The 20,808-nt window shown below is 37.8% G+C and overlaps 2 protein-coding genes across 4 annotated transcripts in view; both read left to right on the top strand.

The window, feature by feature from the left end:
* The window catches only part of dmgdh (dimethylglycine dehydrogenase), a 34,668-nt gene extending 31,697 nt beyond the window's left edge, over positions 1-2,971 (top strand). For all 3 annotated transcript variants that reach the window (XM_088909809.1, XM_088909806.1, XM_088909810.1), the window contains 2 exons: positions 511-645; positions 1,944-2,971. In XM_088909809.1, coding sequence (XP_088765935.1) covers positions 511-645; positions 1,944-2,156 — 348 coding nt within the window. In that variant the 3' untranslated portion in view covers positions 2,157-2,971. The remainder of the gene's footprint in view (positions 1-510; positions 646-1,943) is intronic.
* Positions 2,972-4,795: 1,824 nt separating this feature from the next.
* Positions 4,796-20,808, top strand: part of arsb (arylsulfatase B) — a 38,101-nt gene continuing 22,088 nt past the window's right edge. The window contains exons 1-4 of the mRNA XM_088912061.1: positions 4,796-5,124; positions 6,251-6,437; positions 6,792-6,982; positions 7,641-7,848. Of these exons, the coding sequence (XP_088768187.1) occupies positions 4,852-5,124; positions 6,251-6,437; positions 6,792-6,982; positions 7,641-7,848 (859 nt within the window). The 5' untranslated portion in view covers positions 4,796-4,851. The remainder of the gene's footprint in view (positions 5,125-6,250; positions 6,438-6,791; positions 6,983-7,640; positions 7,849-20,808) is intronic.

The following is a 20,808-nucleotide window of genomic DNA, read 5'->3' as shown; positions in this document are numbered from 1 at the left end:
TCACACAGCATTAAAATGTGGAAACATTTCAGGGAATACTTGTACAAGGCACTGTATATTAATGTTTTACTGTATAGTGAATGAGGTAGTTTATGATATAAATCCTGTTATATACCTATAATTAATAATGTATGTTTAAAATCCAGGCAGCAAATGGAAATTGTAGTGCTAATGTTTGCTCAGTATATCTAAAACTGCCATGACTCTCTGAACAAAGATGCAAAGATACACTCCTCAACTGACAACTGTTGTTAATATTTAAAAGAGGCAAAAACACTGCAAGGATAATATTGGCACCTTCCACATCTTCTGGACTTTCCATTAAAGGTTGTTTGAAACTTTGTACAATCAATAAAAACCTTTGGCAACTTCAGCATTTGACCTGAAGCAGATCCTCCAATGTTTTTGCCAGATGGCTATTTACTGTTCTTATTATATGGGTTAAAAATGTTCGGAGCCTGGTAAAGTACTTATAGGAGCATGAAAGTATTTCTTCATCCTTTTTCCCAGCCTGCGGAGTTTATTGGAAAGAAGGCCCTACAGGAGATCAAGGCCAAAGGCCTGTCTCGCAAGTTAGTGTACCTCACTCTGCAAACCGATGACGTTGATCCAGAAGGCAACGAGACCATTTGGCACAATGGCAAGGTGAGAGTTTGCTGAACAAAGAGAGATGTGAAAAGGGGTCTTCAGACAGGGATTTGGCGACCCATGGGACAATACATTTCACCCTATACACTTCCGTTTGCATTTGCTTTCATTTATTTGTCAGTTATAGGAATTTCTTGAACAGGCAACCTTCACACTGTAAAGTTTCAAATCCAGTTTCAGTGGTGTCTTATAACCGTGTACTTTGTGTTCAAATGAACAAATATGTATTCATGTTTATTCATTTTCAAGTGGAACATATTCACACAAAGGGGGTGCTTTCTTCTTGATGCGATATAAAGATTGATTTTACATGATCATTTGGAATAACCACACGCTTATGTAATTGATATGTCACTCTGAGTCTAACTGTCAACAGTAAAACCCTGTTTGCCTAGTGTTCTTGCTGTACTGTATATTGAGGTCAATTTTTAATCACTCCTGCCTTATTTCTTTATCTAATTTGACTCCTAAGATAAAAGTGGGAGATTGTCTCTCCAGGTTTATACTGTACAATTGATTTTCAGCTGTATCACTTTCAAATAAGTTTCAGTCATTAAAACATGCCTCAGTTGCGTATTCTGTATCTACTAAGCTGCAGTTCAAAATGAGTCACGTCATCTCTTCATAAACTACTGTTCATCTTGAAACACTAGTAGACTGAAAGAGACACTTTATGCCCTAAAAGGAAATTGTATATGATTACAAATACTTTAAACCAAAAGATACTGTCATGCCCTCTACATCTAGAGGGCACTCCATCTCTGTCCTGTTCCTAGTTTCCTGTGCTTTTTTTGTCCTTCCGGTTTGTCTTTGTGTGGGGCTATATATTGAGGGTTCGGATGTCTTGAGACCCGCCTAGCACCAGGTCGTCTCTTCCGCGGCCTGAGGGCATTGGCTTCTACCCGACATCGTCTGACCCCCTGAGCCCGGGTTAACCTCTGTGTTGCCTCTTTTGCCACTATGCATAGGGTCTCTACTGCTCTCCTGGTCATTCCACGGCATGCCCTTCCTGACATCCGTGACAGATACCAGTGGAAACTACATGGAAATGCATTTAAAACCAAGTAACAGAAGGCACTTGGCACTTCTTTACCCAAGGGGTTGTGAGAGTATGGAGCAGCCTGCCATGTTGTTGAGGACAGTGACCTGACTACTTTCAAGAAAGATGTTTGGATCAATAAGCTACTAACTACCCAACAAACTAGATGGGCCAAACAGCCTCCTCTCGTTTGTAAACTTTCTTATGTTTATACATATAAATAATTTCCACAATAAATCTGAATTTTTTTTTTCAGGTTGTTGGAAACACCACTTCTGGAGCCTACAGCTACACCACCCAACAGAGTGTGGCTTTTGCCTATGTGCCTACAGAGCTTGCTACAATAGGCCAGAAGGTAGACATTGAGTTGCTAGGCAAAAACTACATAGCAACTGTTGTGCAGGAACCGTTGGTGCTGACTGAACCCACAAAAACGCGTCTTCAGAATCAGAGTAAAAGCAAGGCCTAGTGAGGCAGAGAACAGGCTTCGACCGGGGCTGCCCATGACCTACAGGCCACAAAACCTCTCACTCAAGAGACTGAAAAAAGTGGAATGTTAGAGATGAGAGCTTGCATACTGTGAAAAAAACATCCCAGGAGACTGCTTGGTCAGGTAAAAAGGGAATAGATTTCCTTAGTTCACTTTCAAATGAGTAAGCCTTCTTTAATGCAAAACATGGCATACAGTAGATTTATCGTATACATACAGTATAGTTTGATAAAGTTCAATAAAGATAATAAAGTCCAGTTAAGACAGGAGAGCTGAAGACCAGGACATTAAGTTAAATTTTGTTGCAGCTCACACAGAAGCTAAAACATTTCAGAAGAAGGTGATAGGAGTTTTAAATACCTGCATAGCAAAGCTGAAGTGTAAGTTAAATCAATGCAAAATTGTCCACAAGCTTTCAAAGTCGATTTTACAGTGTTATACAGTGGTAATGTATGAAAACAGAAATGAAAGTGCTTTAAGGTCTTAAAGAGATACAGATGTGTTAAGTGTTAGAAGTGCCAGATGTGTTGAAATTAAAGCTACTTTTCTCTGGCAATAGTATTTCCGTATGTGGTTTATTGTATTGTCTTTGCAGTATTGTGCTTAATTTTAAAATGTATCCAACAGTAAAATAATACATTCATCTCAGGGTATTAAAACACAAAAAAATTAACTTTCATGTAGCTTAATCAATTGCTTTGATTGAAACTGTATTATGCTCCCAATATCGCACAAAACACCTTTGTATTTGTAACTTTTATATTATAATTGTGTTCCTGCTGTGCACTGTAAAATTTAATAATGAACTGTGTTTTAATATTCACTGAAATAAACTAAATGTGTTAGGATTCTAAATGAAACAGTGCTTCATTCATCTGTTAGTCCGTTATTTTTTATTTATTGTTTTCCATTTTCAAACAAGAATCTCATTAAACACGCAGTGACATACAGTAAATGTATAAAAGTAAGCTGCTGGTTGTTCAGACTGAGCAACACCCTTCAAATAATAAATACAACCTGAGCTACCTACTCTGGTTGCCCTTGAATGAACAGTTACATTTCATCGTATTTTCATAATTTACACCTTCACATCAGTGACAGGACAGTGAGGCTCCATGTACTGGCCTTAGAGCAAGTTGACCTGTCAGAGGCCCTCTGCTCACACCTCCTAGACGTCACACCTGACTGGTTTGGGCCAGACAGAGGCTGCGATGGACTCGTCAGCAGTGGCATCAGGTCCTCTTCACGGATGAGTCACTCTTCAGCCTGTTCCACACAGACAGGATGGCCAGAATTTGGAGGAGGAGGTGTTACATTTCTTTTTTTCATCAGTATACAGTATATAACCACATATCCAAAATATTTAATAGAAATACTTGTAGAATAGCCTACAGCTCATGTACTGTATAGGCATAACAAGTTTCACAAAGTTTAGTTCAGCCTTTAAGACGCTATCTTAGGTACTTTGGGCCTGAAAAGTTACTCTAAGCCACGAACTAGACTTGCAAGCGCATCGAGTCTCATATTTTATTATTCTTTCTTAAAATAGAGCAATACAAACGTACAACATATTGCATGAAAACTAATGCAGTTACACTTCAGAAAACTGAACGATGTATTCTGCAGAATTGTTGGTACTTTACAAATTTTGACTAAGGACTATCGAAGTTCGAAGAAGAGGTGTACTCCTCATTTGTTACAGCTCCTTTCCTTATTTGAGGACGGTTAAAGCACAGTTTTAATATCGTGGGGGAGAAAAAAAGATAGGCCTATCTATACAGTCAACGTCTGGTGAAAAACAAATTTTTTTGATTAAATACTGTATTTAGAAAAAACACCTAAAAATTAGATGTGTACTGCTTAGACCGCTTTTGCCGTGTCTGAAACTCTACATTGATTAGTGCAACGTACTACGAGTATGATGATATTTTGAAATGCAATGTGGTTCATGTTCTGATACAGATATTGTAAGATCCGAGACTTGAAAATCCAGTAGAAAACTTCTATTTAATAATTACAAGGGATGTATAGCTCAGAGAATCATTTTAAAATAACCCGAATTGTACAGTACATTGTTTTCCCTTTTGCTTCTTGTTCTTAAAGACTTTTTCCTTAAAGGTTGGGAAGATACTTCCCACTTCAGGTTTTCACAAATATAGTAACTTACTATATTTACACTCTCGAAGATCTCGAAGTTTTTACTTTCAATCTTTTTTCTACTCAATTATTGTTTTACAGAAAGTAAAATGCATGAAAATGTTTTTATTTTATTTACAGTAAATACTAAACATTAACCAAAAATGTTATAAATGAAGAGGAAGGGCTATTACGAAGTACTGTAAAATTAACCGGTTGTGATTGGTTGAAGCACTTCCTGAGTTTAAAGCGCTCAACATAAACCATGAGCATCTTGATTTGGATGCAACTTAGATCGTAAATCTTAAGCCTTACGGACGTTTCTTTTATGTGCACCACACTCAACGTTTTAACGAGCACGCAAGTCTTTTAAAAAACATTAGCCAGCTTTGTTTTATCCATCAACTTCGCAGACATACTGTACTGTACTGTATAGCAAGAGCTGTGTTATACTGTAATATATAGAGTACCTGTATCTTTAAACTGCGGAGTGTGTTTGGTTCCTGACTTTGCTCACCAGAGGAAGGCGGGGAAAAGAATGAAGGCTGCTAAGAAGATTCGCCTCTTGATCTTACTTTGTTTAGCACTGTATTTCAGGTTTTTAGATGCAAAAGAAGATGCTAAAACGTCGCCTCATATCGTTTTCATCCTGGCTGACGATTACGGTTGGAATGATGTGGGGTTTCACGGGTCTAAAATTAAAACACCAAATCTTGACAAACTTGCTTCACAGGGAGTTAGACTGGACAATTATTACGTCCAGCCGTTGTGCACACCGTCCCGAAACCAGCTGATGACCGGAAGATATCAGGTGAGAGTCTTTAACTTAAAGTTTAAGAATGGACAGCTATTTGCTGAGCCCCTAAATGCAAAATTAAAATTTGTTAAAGCGCAGTTCACTACTGTGTTTGTTGCAACGAGTCATGTGACTGGTTGTCACATCCTTCTTTGCTTTGCGTTATTTTATATATGCATTTTAACCAAAATTACTTGCGTTTCCCTGACTGAAATTATTTGAATTTATTTAATTGAAAGAAAAATATAGTCAGAAGTTTACCAGAACTAAAGTCTCTTGGTTCCTGGGTTTGATTGGGCGTTAATTCTGTGAGGAGTCTGCATGTTCTTCCTCTGTTTGTGTGACTTGTGAAATTCCAGTTTCCTCCTGCTTTCCTAAGACATGTCAGCTAATTTAATTTTCTCTAGATAGTGTGCCCTGAAATAGACTGGTGTCCCAGTTGTGACAGTCTTTGCCTGGAAGAGGGGGCTTTAGGTTCATCTTTACACTTTTGAAATACACAGGACTACGCTGCAACACTCAATTTAACAAAGAAGTTTTTTTTAAAGCAGCAGGCTATGAAATCACACAAGAAAGCCTGATAAATATCTAATTTAGCCAGTTCTAGACAGTCTGCCGTCTTAGAACATAAAAAGCTTGAACTGGACCTTTTCTGTGAATTGTTGACCTTCAGGCCAACAACAGGCCTGTGTGGAGTGTGCATGTTCTCCCAGTGTTGACATAAGTTTCCTCCGGATGCTCCAGTTTCCTTCCACAGTCCAGAGACATTACAGTACTAGTAGGTTAATTGGCTTCTGGGAAATTTGTCTCTAGGTGTGAGTGTGTGCATGTTTGTGTGTCTGCCCTGCAATCGACTGGCGTCTTGTCCAGGGTGTATCCTGTCTTGTGAGACTCCGGCTCCCCTGCGACTGTGTATTGGATGAAGCAGTTGGAAAAGGGATGGATGTGGACTTGTACTGTGCTATGGAACTCTTTCCCAGACCTCACTTATGTGATGTTTGTGCCCTCATTTAATATTCCTCTGATTGTTTTGTAAAAGACTTTGAAGTAATGCACTTTTCTGTGAAAAGTACCTTCTAAAGCTTTAGTAGTTTTTGTTCCTTTAGGTATATGTAGCTGAAATAACAATTTTTCCTGACAGATCCACACAGGAATGCAGCATGAGATAATCTGGCCTTGCCAGCCCTACTGTGTCCCACTGGATGAGAAATTCCTTCCACAGCTGTTGAAGGAGGCAGGCTACTCCACACACATGGTCGGAAAGTGGCACCTGGGAATGTACAAGAAAGACTGTCTACCGACGAGGAGAGGCTTCGACACCTACCTTGGTAAAGGAATAATCATTTTGTTCCTTTACTCCAAGATATTTACTGTATCTGGTTAATACAAGTTAAACTGGTATGCTTTGAAATAGTTATGGGTAGTTGGTTTTATCTGACATACACTTTTGCTGCTTTTATTCAAAACATAAATACAGAGGCACCGTGTCAACCACAAACTCAAATAAAATATTTCTTTAACAGCAAAAAATAAGTGCTGTGCTTTAGCCTGAACATGTATACTTCTAAATTTCTAAATTTTGACAAAGACCAACAAGTATTTTTTCTGAGATGGCGTGGAATGTGTCTTGAATATGTTTCAGTTTGTGTACAATGCCAGCCTTCTGTGGTTTCTGGTGGCAGGCTACCTGACAGGAAGTGAAGATTACTTCAGTCACCATCGTTGTGCCTTCATCACACCTCTGAACTTAACTCGCTGTGCCCTGGACATGAGAGACGGGGAGGAAGTGGCAACAGGCTTTGCAGGCAGATATTCTGCACATGTCTTTGTCGAGAGAGCCACTGACATTATCGCTAAGCACAATCCACAAAAGGTAAAGTTGTCTATCTTTAAAAAAAATACATTGCCCTCTAAAAGTGTAGGCACAGCAAAGTCAAGACTTTTATGTTTGTTTTACAGTCAAGCAATTTAATCACCTAGTGATTTCAAGTGACCATAATTATTGGGACACATTCACTGTAAGTAAAGTGAATAAAGTCAGGGTTAAAGTCAGTACTTAAGGCTGATGTATTTAGGCATATCCCTTAGAAGCAGTAACTGCATGAAGACCGTGACCTATTGAGCTCATTGAACTTTATGGAATCGTTTTAGATACCTTTATAATCCTTTGTTGCAGCAACATTGTTCATGTCTGTTCTTCTGGTGTTTTCACTTGCATGTTGTGAAAAATGCACGTTCAATGGCATTTTAGTCTGGAAATTTACTTGGCCGGTTAAGATTTACCAGTTTGTTTCCCACTGAATTCCTTGGGTGCTTTGGCCTTATGTTTTGTATGGTTTTGGTCATAGTTAAGATGAAGGGCCTTCCATAGTATACTGTATGACAGTGTGTAATGATGTTGAAACAAATCCATTTCTTCACGTTCTTAAAGGAAATAAAAAAAATTAATAGCTCTCTTGTCTGAAAAGGTTTATACCTAATTTTTAATGTTATTCAATACCCTCTGCCTTTGTTGTTGTCTTGTTTGGCAGCCTCTCTTCCTGTATGTGGCCCTCCAGTCAGTCCACTGTCCCCTGCGGGTGCCAGAAAGCTACGAGAAGCCGTACAGCTTCATTCAGAACAAGGAGCGGAGAACCTATGCAGGCATGGTGTCTGCCATGGACGAGGCTGTGGGCAACATCACCAAGGCACTGCATGCCAGTGGGCTTTGGCAAAGCACTGTGCTGGTCTTCTCTACAGGTATTCTGTACAAATGGGCACTTCTGCACACTGCCAACCAATGTGATATTACCCTGTAGTGGGTAAAAGATTGCTCTTTGCAAAATTGAGTTGGGCAAGCTTTGGTACAGAATGCTGAACAGCAGGGCACTGGGCTCTGTGCAGTGGCATTTTTTAATTGTAAACACATTTCATTTTTCAGAGTGGCAACTTAACTAAAAACTTAAGCAAAAGTAAAAATATAGGCAAAAAAGAATCAAAGAGTCATTCAGAGGGTACAATAAGGTATGCAGCAAAAATACCAGGAACATACAGTAAATATAGAATACAGAGTGCATAAAGGGATGTTTATTTCCATTTCAAGAGTTGAAAATGGAGTAGCTGTTGGAGGGTTCCTTCAGTTACACAATTTGTTGTTAGATCTTGTTGATATCCAGAGTGTACAGGAAAACCTCTATCAAGTAGATCATTGTTGCATCAAGTTCAATATTTGGCAATAGTATTCCACTGTCATTGCTGGTTCCCGCCAGCATTTTCTTTAATGTTTTAACTTTTCAGCTATACAACAATATATTTCGGGAGTTTGGAAAGACGTTTAATTATCTTAAATTCATTGAAAGCATTAGAGATGCTGATAATTCCAAAGTTTTAAGAATGATTTCAGAATTTTGGTATTGGATGGCAAAAAAATAATTGCTCTTATTCCAAATTGATGACACGTTCAACTGCAAACAGAAGTAATAACCTTATTTTTGAAAAAAGTTGGTTACTTTATTGCAAAGCCAAAACACTAACGATAATTTGAGTGTTTCTGCTTTCTGAAATGAGGCATTTATTGGGCTTTAAGTACGATCCTTCAGCGTACAGTTTATTGATAACATTTTAAGTTGAATTCTGTATTTTAACTGGAATCAGGAATTTCCAAAGCAGTTCTCTAAAAATGAAAAGTGTTCTATGAAACAGAATCATCACATATTAAAAAAGTCAAGTTTAATTACATGATAAATCATTGAAGCTCTGCAAAAACACTGTAGCCAGATACAAGATGGAAAACTGAATTAGAGAATACCTTATTAGATCCATTATAAAACTAAGTATGAGATACTGGGGGTTGCAGTTACATATCTGTTTGCAATTAATAAGACTCTTCGTTGCTGTTAGGGAAAAAAAAAATCAGTAGAAAGTTAACACTCAACCACAGACAGCAAGAATGTGTGACAAAGACTTTAACAGAGCAACTGATATTTTAGGCTGCTAAAGCAACAGTGGTGTATACTTGTGACTAAGTTATAGACTCAACCTTTATCCATATTAATTTATTTTAGCACTGCTGTGTGGTTATAATACAAACTTGTATTTGGAATGTTGCTGGAGCTAGTTCCTCACCCATTAAAGCTACTTGCAAGCATTTGGCGTGAACTTGATAGTAGAGGTATTGCTGTTTTGAGTCTGAGCAGTGAATTTTTTTTTCTGAACTAGCCTTGAGCTAATTAGGATTTACCCCTCTGATTTCCTAGGCATCAACAAGGTTGCACACATCATTAACCACACAACCTCTGTTCATTGTTAACTCATGGCTGTACGAGCCACAGGGCTTATAGTGTGAAAAAGTGTGACTGGTCTTCATCCTTCCAGTGCAATTAGATTCATAGGGGTTAGTAAGTTAAACATTTCAGAGATGTGTTTTTTTTATTTTACTGATTAAATAATGTCAAAAATAATATGATGGTGCAACCAAATGTCTTCCACCTCTGAAGGACCACTGTCTCTTCTGGTTTTCACTTCCGCCTAGTCCGAACGTTTTTTTATTTTTAAGTTTTCTTCTACTCATTTCGAAGTAATTATTTTTGTGTTTCAGAACTGCTTTCAATCAATTGTAAGCTGAAATGAAACCATTGCAAAAATTGACCATTGCAGAAGGGTGGAAAGACTTATTGTGGGAACCATCTCGACCTGCTTCTTCGTCATTAATTGGAGATAACTTTTAGAGCTGTTGTCTCAAGTGGAATAGGCACCAATGAATTGATGAGAGACAACTTAAAGTTGAGGTTTTTGGAAAAAGAACTCTTGGAGAGTATTTATGAAACTCCGAACTGAGTGCAGAAACAAGTTAAAGGGGAACTGTAGACCCTGTTTCTCAGACTGGTTATTATATCTCAAAAACAAAATAAATTCATTAAAGGTATAGAAAAATGTTACCAATTTAGAATTAAGCACAAAATCATGAACTTTTAGAAAGTACTGTAAATCGTCATGTTGCAAACCCCTGGTCTCACCATGGGCGAGAGTGAGAGTTCCCACGAATTGTGACATGAAGTGGCCCTTCCTGCTCACTAGTCACTGTAATGACTAATGTAATGTGATGTACGAGCGAATAAGTACAGGTTGTCCAACAGACATTTCACCGAATAAATGTTCCAAAGTGATCTGCATGCAGAGTTAACAAGTTTTATTTGTTGGCAAAGCCATCTCAAAGTCAAGAGCAATATTTCTATTGGATTGAAAGAGATGTATTCGTAAGCCTGATTGTTTACAATGTAATAAGACAGCTTCACGTCGCCAGAAGTTTTGTTGCCTCACTCTGAATCTGGCGGTGCACTGGAAATTTAGTCCATTTTGTAATATAAATTGGAGGTTTTATAAGTTATTGTGTACATTTTACTTTTATTGTGGTTTGAAAAGCACTCATCAAACTGATTATTTCTAACCCTGAAATATTAAAATAGCATTGCAGTTCCCCTTTAAAATTGAAACCAGCAAGCATATCAAAACCACCCATAAGCACTGGAGATTAGGTTTTGGGAATGAGCAGCATAAGAAGATATTTTTTGCTTGTCTTACTAATTTGGACTATTAAAAAGGTGAGCAGGTCAGAAATTTAGAGAATGAGTATTCTAGAAAACTGATGAGAAACAAGCAATGAACATTAGACACTAGTGTTTTGAATTCCAGGACCCCAACTGAATTTGTTCATTGTGTGAGGAAAAATATTGCAGAATTCACAGGCCCTTTGAATGATACAGTTCTTGAACCTTTATTATTTAAAAAAATAAGTATCCTTCAAAATCTTTTGCCCAGTTAAATATGTAGCCTCAGTTTGCTCTACACAAAACACCAGACCACATACTGTAATGTGTACTCACACCAGCAGGATATCTCCATTTTCTCATGAACTGGCAAATGTAATCTTCTCCACATGCAGGCTTTGTTCAGTAACAATAGGCCGTAGTGTGATGTCCCATAATAAAAGAAACACATAAATAATCACTGCCCTTAGGTTCTCCATACAGTATTAGCTGATATCTTTACAACATACATTCCATACAAAAGGAAACTCCAGCCTTAAATTAATAATAAATATAAAATGTATTTGTGGTTTTGGTTTTACTCTGGTATCCTAAGTGTACAATTCCAGAAATACAGTGTTTGTAAGCACAGCATTTGAGTGTTGTGCATATTGTTCAACTTCCAAAAATAACACATTTAATTTTATACAGTCGTTACATTGCATTTGTGATTATTAGTCAGTGGTTCCTCTTTTATCAAAACAAGACAATAGCATTTGGCATTTTTTTCCTCTAATTTTTTGTCTTGTAATGAAGTCAAGAGTCTTGTCATTTCAAATGATTTCCAAATGTTTCTATATAATTACCGGGTTCATGTGAGTATTATTCAGCTGTTACCTCATTTTCTGAAAACACTACTGCAATTGTAAGAGAAGCCTTTCTTTCAGCTGTTATTTTCATCTCCTAGGCTTCTTTGCCAAGAACTGAACAATAACCCAGCTTTACTGCTTAGATGAAACTATGCATTGTTGTCCAAAGAATACAAATATTAAAAATAGTTAATTTAACATTTTTATGATTACATTATCGTAAAAATTTATTGATACAGATTGTATTCAAGTCTGTATAAAAGGTTCTGGAATGCATATTTTAGTCAGACATCACATCACATCTGCATCAGATTTAAGTTGATTTGTTATAATCCATGTGATGAAGGAATAGTTTTTTTTTTACAATGTGTTTTCACTGAACCCAGAAAGGTGAGCAAGGGCATGAACTCACAGTATTGACCAAGACCACCATGTCCGTTTCATTATATCAAACCACCGAGCAGTTGAAGCAACATTGTGGTGAGGGGATTGTCGCCAGTCACTCTTGCAATACTGCATTTTTTTTCCAGTCCTCTCTCTGTTAATGACGTGTAAAACCCATCAAGTCTGCAGTTAACCCCAGAGATCTTCAGCACCTTACCTCTAATGGAGCATATTTTCTTCATGCTTTAATTGTGCCTCTATCAATTACAGTATTTCTTACATCAACCATTTATTATTATTTTCTGCGATCTGAATTCTGATGAGGGATCCCAGCAACAGTCTCCAGCTCCTCTTGAGGGACTCCCAGGTGCTGCAGGGCCAGATAAGAGACATAATTCCTCCAGTATGTCCGGGGTCTGCCCCAGGGTCTCTTCCCAGTGGCTGTGCCCGAGGCGCATCCTCCCCAGGTGCCAGAGCCACCTCAGCTGGCTCCTCTCCACTTGGAGGAGAAGCCACTCTAATCCAAAAACCTTCTGTCCTGTCAGTCGTTTAGAGTAATCCTACGGAGAATCCTCATTTCCACCACATGTACTGTAGGTTAGGACAGGCAGTGCATTAATTAAGTAAAACCTTGTTGAGCCAATTTATGGCACAAGTTCTTATTGATATCATTTTTTATAACTCTAGACCTATTTCTATATGAATTTGGACAGGCTGTTTCAGGTCAGCCTTATTTTAGTTGTGGTGGTGCTGTCATACTTCTTGCCAGAGAAGCAGAGAGCTGTGGATTTCCTAGTGGGACAGCTGTCTGGGCCATTTTTTTTAGAAAGAATATTTGAAACAACTCTTCTTTGCACTGTTTTGTAGTTTGTTTTCATTTTGTTTCATTTTATCTTCCCACAATGGCATTGTTTCTACTAGCATTTCTCTATCCAGTTTCATTCCTATTGTAGGAAGTGCCCTTTAACTGTTGCCACTTCATACTTCAACACAGATAGTTGAATAGAGCAAAATTAATGTAATTAATTAGTAATCTAATTAATAATCTTACAGTGGTTTGCAGATTATTAGGGCTCATTTCAGCCATACTTTAGTAATCTCTCAGCTAATTACATTCCCCTTGTCTCTTCTGTTTAAATTTAATTTAAAGGCCCCCACTGCTCAGGAGATGTTTAAAAATGTATTTGATCACTTGTATTTACCCATTATTCTGACCAGTAATAACAGAAAACTCCCCATCACATATGCAGCTACAGTATTAGTCTGGTGTTTAGTCCTCTACACTTCTAAGAGTTTACATCAGAATTGAGAAACGATGGAAATGAATTTACTTCACTCCATACAACTCTGTGCATTTGTGTATATTATTAATGGATCTAAAATGAAAACAGTATTTTTTCAAATAAATCAACTGTTGTTAATGCTGTTGGCATACTGTAGTATAATCAAAATTATGTCTTGGGCATCCAGAAAGTTTCCAGCAGGAAAGCCAGTTCTTTCTGTCAGGCTGTGTAAACTAGCTCCAAATGTCGTGGCACGATGTCATGTTTTTCTGGAATAAACTCTGAAGTTGTTTTTGATGGTATATCCAAAATGCATTAGCCTATCTTTAATGTAAAGTGAGGTGAATCATAGAAGAAAAAAAACCCCATTAATAACAGCAAAATAATCACGCTGTAAAATATTAAACATACTGAAGTAATTTTTACCATATACTGAAATGAAGCATACATGCTGGCTTGGTCCAGATTTCAGCATTACTATAATTAATTCCATGAAATTTTGTTTAAATTAAACATGCCAGCTACAGTTGACCAACTCCTCCCTGTGGAACTAAATGTAATGATAAAGTTGAAACTGACATGGTTCACTAACTCTGGTGTATGGAGGGGAGGTGCTATTTAAAAATACTTAGTTACACTTTTCCTGTTTCTTTAGTCCAGTGGTGGTCTGTTTCGTAGCTTTAAGTATGGTTTTGAATGTGTAGAATTTATTCTGCGTACTTTGACATTGAGACTGGCATTGGTTGTCAGGGTTTCCAAGTTGGATGAGTGTTAAATTAAAAGGGGAAAGAAATCTCTGCTCAAAGCAAAAATGTTATTTCTTGACGAGATGAAACAGTGATCAAACCTCATCTTTTGTTCAAACAAAATCAATATGGTAACTTAATCAGTAAAATAACTAAAGGGTTTTTGGAATTACCACCATGAGCCAGTCCTTTGATTTTTCTTCTTAGGTTATGCTACTTGGATTCTTTTCGTATATTAATGTAGGAAAAAGTGAAAACTCTCAGAATGAAAATCTCAAATCTCAATTTTCCAGTAGAGGGCACTGCTTCACTGTAGCTGAATGTTTCTGTTAAACTGGATTTAGTCTTATTTGTTCCCTGTAGATCCAAGCAGGTTCAGAGCTACAGTCTCATTAAGAAAGTGAAATCCATTTCTGACTTGATGTTATAATCATCTTTTTTTGTTAGAATGACAGTTTTAAAAAAAACCATCTTGGTATTATTCTTGTCTCAGTAGTGCACTGGGGAAATCAGTATACTTTCTTTTAAAACTGGTGTTTTATCTGTAAAACTATATGTACTTTACTCCTTAGTAACACAGCCGGGCCTCTGTATAAAAGCAATAAGGCAGACCTCTCAGTAAATGTATTTATTATTTTAAACAAGATTTTTATTAGAACTTAAATAACTATTCCATCCACTGCAGACCTGGAACTTTATCGTAAAACCTCTATGTCCAATATTGTGTTTTATGTGAGTATCTTATTACAGAATTTCAAACAAATTACAGGGAATTACAATAACAGAGAATACAGAGGAAGCTGTTATATGAACTGCTGGTGTGGCCCTGATAACAAAATCTTAAAACTGCCATGGTATTCTGTGGTCTGTTTGTTTATTTGTTTATTTTTAGCAGTAGGGGTTGCTTGGAGGAACAGTATGTAATTTCACAAAGGTGATTTTCTCATGAGTAAGTAAAAGTTAGAATATATTTGTTCCTTTTCACTGCTGTATCCCTGGAAAAACATTAAATTGATGGTAAAAATTTGCATTTTTATGTTTTCACCACAAGGCCTGATGTAGCCATAGGTTTACTTGCCCAGGTTATACAGGTATGTCCTTCATCATGGTGCCATTTAACGATACCAGACTTTGACAGAAAATATTGTAGATAGTACTTTTTATTTTTTTGTTTAAATTATTGAACATGTCCATTACTGTCAAGTTTTCAGTTTTGTTCTGGTTTGTTTGTATCTGAGGGCTTGTAAGGTCATATGATTGTGACTCACTGGGCCTGCACAAGGGCATGTGAACATGGTTTTATAATTAAAAAACATTGTATTACTGCTTTGTTCCTGTAGTTCTAACACATAGTGCAAGTTATCGCTTTGGTAAAATTTCATTTACTCAGTGTCAGCCTGCCAAAATATAAGAAAGCACTTAATGGACAACATAAAGGAAAACAAGTTGTTTTGTTCTTATTTTTTGATGTCCTCAAATATAGCGCAAGTCTTAGAAAATGATACCATTTTCATTGGATATAATGATCATAATATTTTTTTACGCTGACCTTAGCCCACATTGGCAGCTTTTGTTATGTGAGTTGCCACAACTGATTGGAATGTGATTCTGTCCTTCCTGATCACAGCAATTAGCGTCCAGGAACAAAAGAACTATAAAAGGAACACAATTTTTAAATCAATTTCCAGGAGCTTATGTTTGCAGTCAGAAACAGCAGGAGACCTATAGGAAGTGCACTATTACAATCATGGGTGTGCAAGACCAATACTCAATTTAGCAAGGCCAGAGTTGGCTTTAAAGGAGAGGATTGTCTTCAGGCCATCAAAGACTTTCAAACTCACAACATAATCCGATTCACCTAAATCTTTATGTAAAACATGGTCTCTGGTATCATTTTTTTCAATTAAAGTTTAAGAAACTGTGGCAATACAAGAAAAGACACACTAAGAAAGGATCTTACCATTCAGTTTTTCAGTTGTTGAATAGTGGTAGGATTCTCTTTGATTCTAAGAACAGTAGAACAGTTACAAATGAGACAAATCCATTTGGCACATCGAGCCCGTTTGGCAGTAAATAGCTAATTGATCAATGGATTTCATCCAGCTGTTCTTTAAGAGAAGCTAGGGAATGGGCTTCAATTACATGACAGGGTAGCTTGTTCCACACTCCCGCTACCTTTTGTGTAAACTGTTCTCGGTTTTAAATGCACTTCCATTGGGTTTTCTGCTTGTGTTTTTTTATTTGTGTTTCAGTGTTGATTTTGAGGCAGTCCGCAAGGTTGACTTTCACAATGACATTGAGGATTTTGAATACTGGAACCAGGTCCCCTTGTACTTTTCTCTGTTGAAGAATAAAAAGGTTCAGGACTTCTATCCTGTCAGTGTCAGACATTCATTTAAGCTCATGATTTCATCTGGTGGCTCTTCTTTGTCCTGCTTTCAGTGCAGAAATTTCTTTTGGTAACATGGCAACCAAAATTGTTCACAGTTTTCTAATTAAGTTCATATTAGTGCATTTTTGCAATTTTAATAGAACTATGTACTGTATCATTCTGTTTGCCTTTTTATTGCTTCTCCACATTGTCTAGAACAGGGGTTCTCAGTCCTGGTGCTAAAGTACCTCTGTCTCTGCTACACGTTGCTTTGTGGTGGCATGTCACAAATAACAAAGGGGTTATGTAGTGAATCGAAGGAGGTGTCGCAATGCAATTTGATATTTACCAGACTCCTGGCTTTTCTAATGAATCTATTGAACATCTCTCCAGCCTGTTCTAGTGACAAGCATTCCTGCCTTTTCAGATGAACTTTCATTAATTCCTCCCACTCATGTGTTGAACACTTGTCACTCCCATCTACTCTATACGTGGGTGGCTTTGAAGTGTCTGACTGCATCACTGTCATAAACCCAGATAACTCAACACAGCTAGCGTGAGAATCATCAGTATAATCAGTATGATTAGTATGATGAGTCCCAGGGTTAGTTACTGTACTAATTCTTCTGTTTTCTTGCATTGTTAATAATAATTATATAATAATTGCTTACACCACACACTCACCACACATCAGCTATCAGTGGGGAGGAGAGTAGAGTAATGAAGCCAATTCATAGATTGGGTTACTAGGAGGCCATGATTGGTAAGGGCCAATGGGAAGTTTGGCCAGGACGCCGGGGTTACACCCCTACTCTTTTCGAGAAACACCCTGGGATTTTTAATGACCACAGAGAGTCAGGACCTCAGTTTTACGTCTCATCCAAAGGATGGCGCCTGTTTACAGTATAGTGTCCCCGTCACTATACTGGGACATTAGGACCCACATGCACCACAGGGTGATTACCCCCTGCTGGCCCCACTAACACCTCTTCCAGCAACACCCTTAGTTATTTCCAAGGAGGTCTTTCATCCAGGTACTGACCAGGCTCACGCCTGCTTGGCTTCAGTGGGTTGGCAGTTGTGTGTTGCAGAGTGATATGGCTGCTGGCTGAACTAACTACTGGAGTTGTCAATTGCCTGAGTTTGTTCAGTTGCAAGGGCTGTTAAATGAGGCTGAGGTTGTTTAACTCCCTGTGCAGGCAATGTTTCTCTCCTCAGTCCTCTCCTCCGCTTACAAGTGAATTCAGTATTGACGATATGGTTCCTTGTGAAAGGAAAAATCTTCCCCTCCCCAAACTGTTAAGTGCACCATGAGTCACTGACAATTCATTAGGGGTTTGGTTTTGCCCACTTTACCATTGCCATTGCATCACTAAGATACTGACAGCAAACAAAAATGAGTAAAGCACTGCTGCTGGAAAGAGTACCCAGAATAGAGTATATAGCAAACAATACATAAATAACAGTGGTTTCAGAATATAAAACATCTGTCTCTGTCAGGCTCCATGGCCAGGTAGTGAATTTCAAGCAATTTCAAAAAGCAAATCAGGAATAAAGTCCTTGAAAAGCACAGTTTAGGAGAAGGCTACAAAAAATGTCAGAGTCTCTGAATATCCCTCTTGTCTACTCAATCATCAAGAATTGGATAGTGCCCAGACACCACCTAGATCATGTTCACCCTCCAAATTGAGCTCTTGGGATCTCAAGGGATCAAAGTGGTGAGATGCAACTGTGAGGCTAACGACAACTTTGAAAGAACCACAAAGTTCAATGGCTGAAATGGAAGAAAATGTCCAGAAGTTAACAATATCCCAGTTACCCCACAAAGCTACAGAATGGCAGAGTGGAAAACCTAGTCTAATAGCCTGCATGGAGTTTGCAATAGGGAACCTGAGTGATATTGCACAAATTAAGCCAAAGCTGTTGTGGTCAGGTGAGACCAACCTGGAAATGTTTGGTCTAAATGATAAATGATACATTTGGTACAGACCCCTCAAAGTACACCTCCCAACCAACAACATCCCTAGAGTCAATCATGGTGGTGCCAGTATCATGATATGAGGATTTTTTCTCCTCAGCACTGGAACTGGAAAGCTTGTTAGAATGGAAGGAAAAATGGATAGTGCAAATAAAAGGCAAATACTAGAGGAAAACATATTTCAGTCTGCTAAAGTCTTACAACTGGGGAAAAAATTACCATTCAGTGATCAAAAGCTACATTGGAGTGGCTTAAGAATGAGAAAGTGATAGTCCTTGAGTGGCCTAGTCAAAGTCCTGACTTGAATCTTACTGAGAATTTGGAAAGACTTGAACTTCATAACTGCTGTTCATATGTGATTCCCAAACATGTTGAGAGAGCTTGAGCTAATCTGCCAAGAAGAATAAGCATTAATTGTATCAAGCTGGTGTGCAATGATAGTGGAGACTTTCCCAAAAAGACTTGTGGCTGCACTTGCTGCCAAAGGTCCTACCACCAAATATTGAGTTCACCGGTCTGAGACTTATGCAATCAACATCATTTTTTCTCATTAGTTTTTGCTAACATTTACTGTAACTTTTCCCTTAGAAGTCTTCAGTTTCTCAAAATGGGACACCAAAGTAAGGATCTGAATACTTTTGCAAAGCACTGTATGTGTACAGTTCCCAGCCTTATGTAGAAAGTCTTGTTGAAAATTATTTTCAAGAGGTGTGAAATTGTGGACATTTCTCATTATCAGATTTATGAAAACAACATTCTTGAAGAAAAGACAAATGATTAGCAGATTTTTTTAGGGTGGACACTTAATTGAAAAAGCTGTGGAAAGTAACATTTATTGCTTTCTTTATTTTAGAAGGAGGGAGTTGTCCTAGCCAGAGTCATTGTGTATGTTCTTGATTGCTGTGAGCTCTTTGGACAAGCTGCCCTATGTGTACAAATTTTGTAAAATGATGAGAAGACCACCCAAGAAAGCATAATACAAATCATCTACTGTTTTTCTATGCTGTAACCAAAAATGTGAAAATTGGAAAAAAAGAAGCCTTCATCCTTAACAACAGATAAAGGGAGATGGGCACTAATGTTCTTCCTAGTTCCTCCTACAGATGTAATATAGCCTGTAAAAGTGTAAAAGAGATGCCTTAATGCAATTCTAGTGAACCTTCAGTTATATTGATATTAGCTTGTAACCTTTCATTCCTACTCCCACCCCATTCAACACACATTTAACATTTTAAATTGTCCTAAGATCCCATATAAGCAGACAAAAACATAGTTTATTAGTCTAAAGAATCCACCAAGGTTTTTCTTTTTAAAAGACAGTGTTAAATCAACGTTCACAGCATGGATTAGTGCCACACACCCATGTTTTGTGAATAAACTAACTCTAATTCTCAGGCTCGAATTTATCTATGCCTAATTTCCAGTTATATCCTGCAGGGTAGCATTCTTGTCTGACTCTAGAGTCCACAAATAACCCAACAGAATGAATTATAAGCTCTGAGCTGTGAGGGCTCCATGGATAAGAGGTGAGTTAGCAGAGTAGCTCATGGGAATTCAAGGTTATATCAGTGGAGGATTTGGTATTTGCCTCTCTTGTCTCTTTGATCTAGTGCTCAAAAACTTACCTAAGCTCACTGGAGGTCCAGGAAAAGACCAAAAACCCTACAGTTCAAGTGCAGAACCAATGGGGCTGGAAGGTGGAGGCTGGACATATCCATTCCAGTAATGTTGAGTAGTCTGTGTGCTTCATGAAAGCTTGTAGCCTAATACTGTATGTCTAGTTTGAAGTCTAATATGTTACCATGTCCTCATAAGGGATTGTAGATATGTTCATGAGAGAGAGTTAAGAGCATGAAGAGGATAAGCAATACAGTAATCTAGAGCACAATAAAACTCTATGGTAGATACTGGTAAACCTTTCCTCTTACTGCTTTTCTGCATTACCCCAGAGCTGTGAGGGGGAATGAGCATGACAGGTGTAGTTCAGTTCTGCCCATCAGGAGTTGATAATGGACTCTTAAAGGCTGGTATCACTGGATATCAGCAAACTCCACTACAGAGTGGACTGGGTCTGCTGGCACTGGAGAATTTCAATAATGGCTAAGTGTCAAGGGGTGATGTTGCTATCTGTAAAAGCTGTTGCCACTGAGTCCTAATTCAAAGTCTGTTTCATTCCTTTTGTAATTTCTTATAAAGAGATAAGCATGATTCCCTTCCATTGTTTCATGAGTTTTAAACATTGTCTTATAGTAAAATTGTATAATTGTCATTTTTTAATCGTGGCTGCAACCAACAGATAACTATATTAGTTATTTTGTTGTGAATGCCTAGACTGCCTGTTCTAGGGACAGCAGTTTCATTTGCTTTACTAATTTTTATGATTAGATTTTACCGTTTTACTGTAAGCTTCTTTCTCCTTGGATTTCAATGCCCTTGTAGTCTGAGCAAGCAACTCTAGGTCTCCTTGTTGTTTTCAGTTATTAAAATCAGGACAGTCTCAGAAATGGATGTATTTCTACTGAACCAGACTGCCCAGATAACACAACTGACTGCAGACTGTCTTC

Source organism: Atractosteus spatula, chromosome 3 (genome assembly GCF_055471065.1).
Source record: "Atractosteus spatula isolate fAtrSpa1 chromosome 3, fAtrSpa1.hap1, whole genome shotgun sequence".
NCBI lineage: Eukaryota > Metazoa > Chordata > Actinopteri > Semionotiformes > Lepisosteidae > Atractosteus > Atractosteus spatula.
This window is presented reverse-complemented; position numbering and strand designations above follow the sequence as displayed.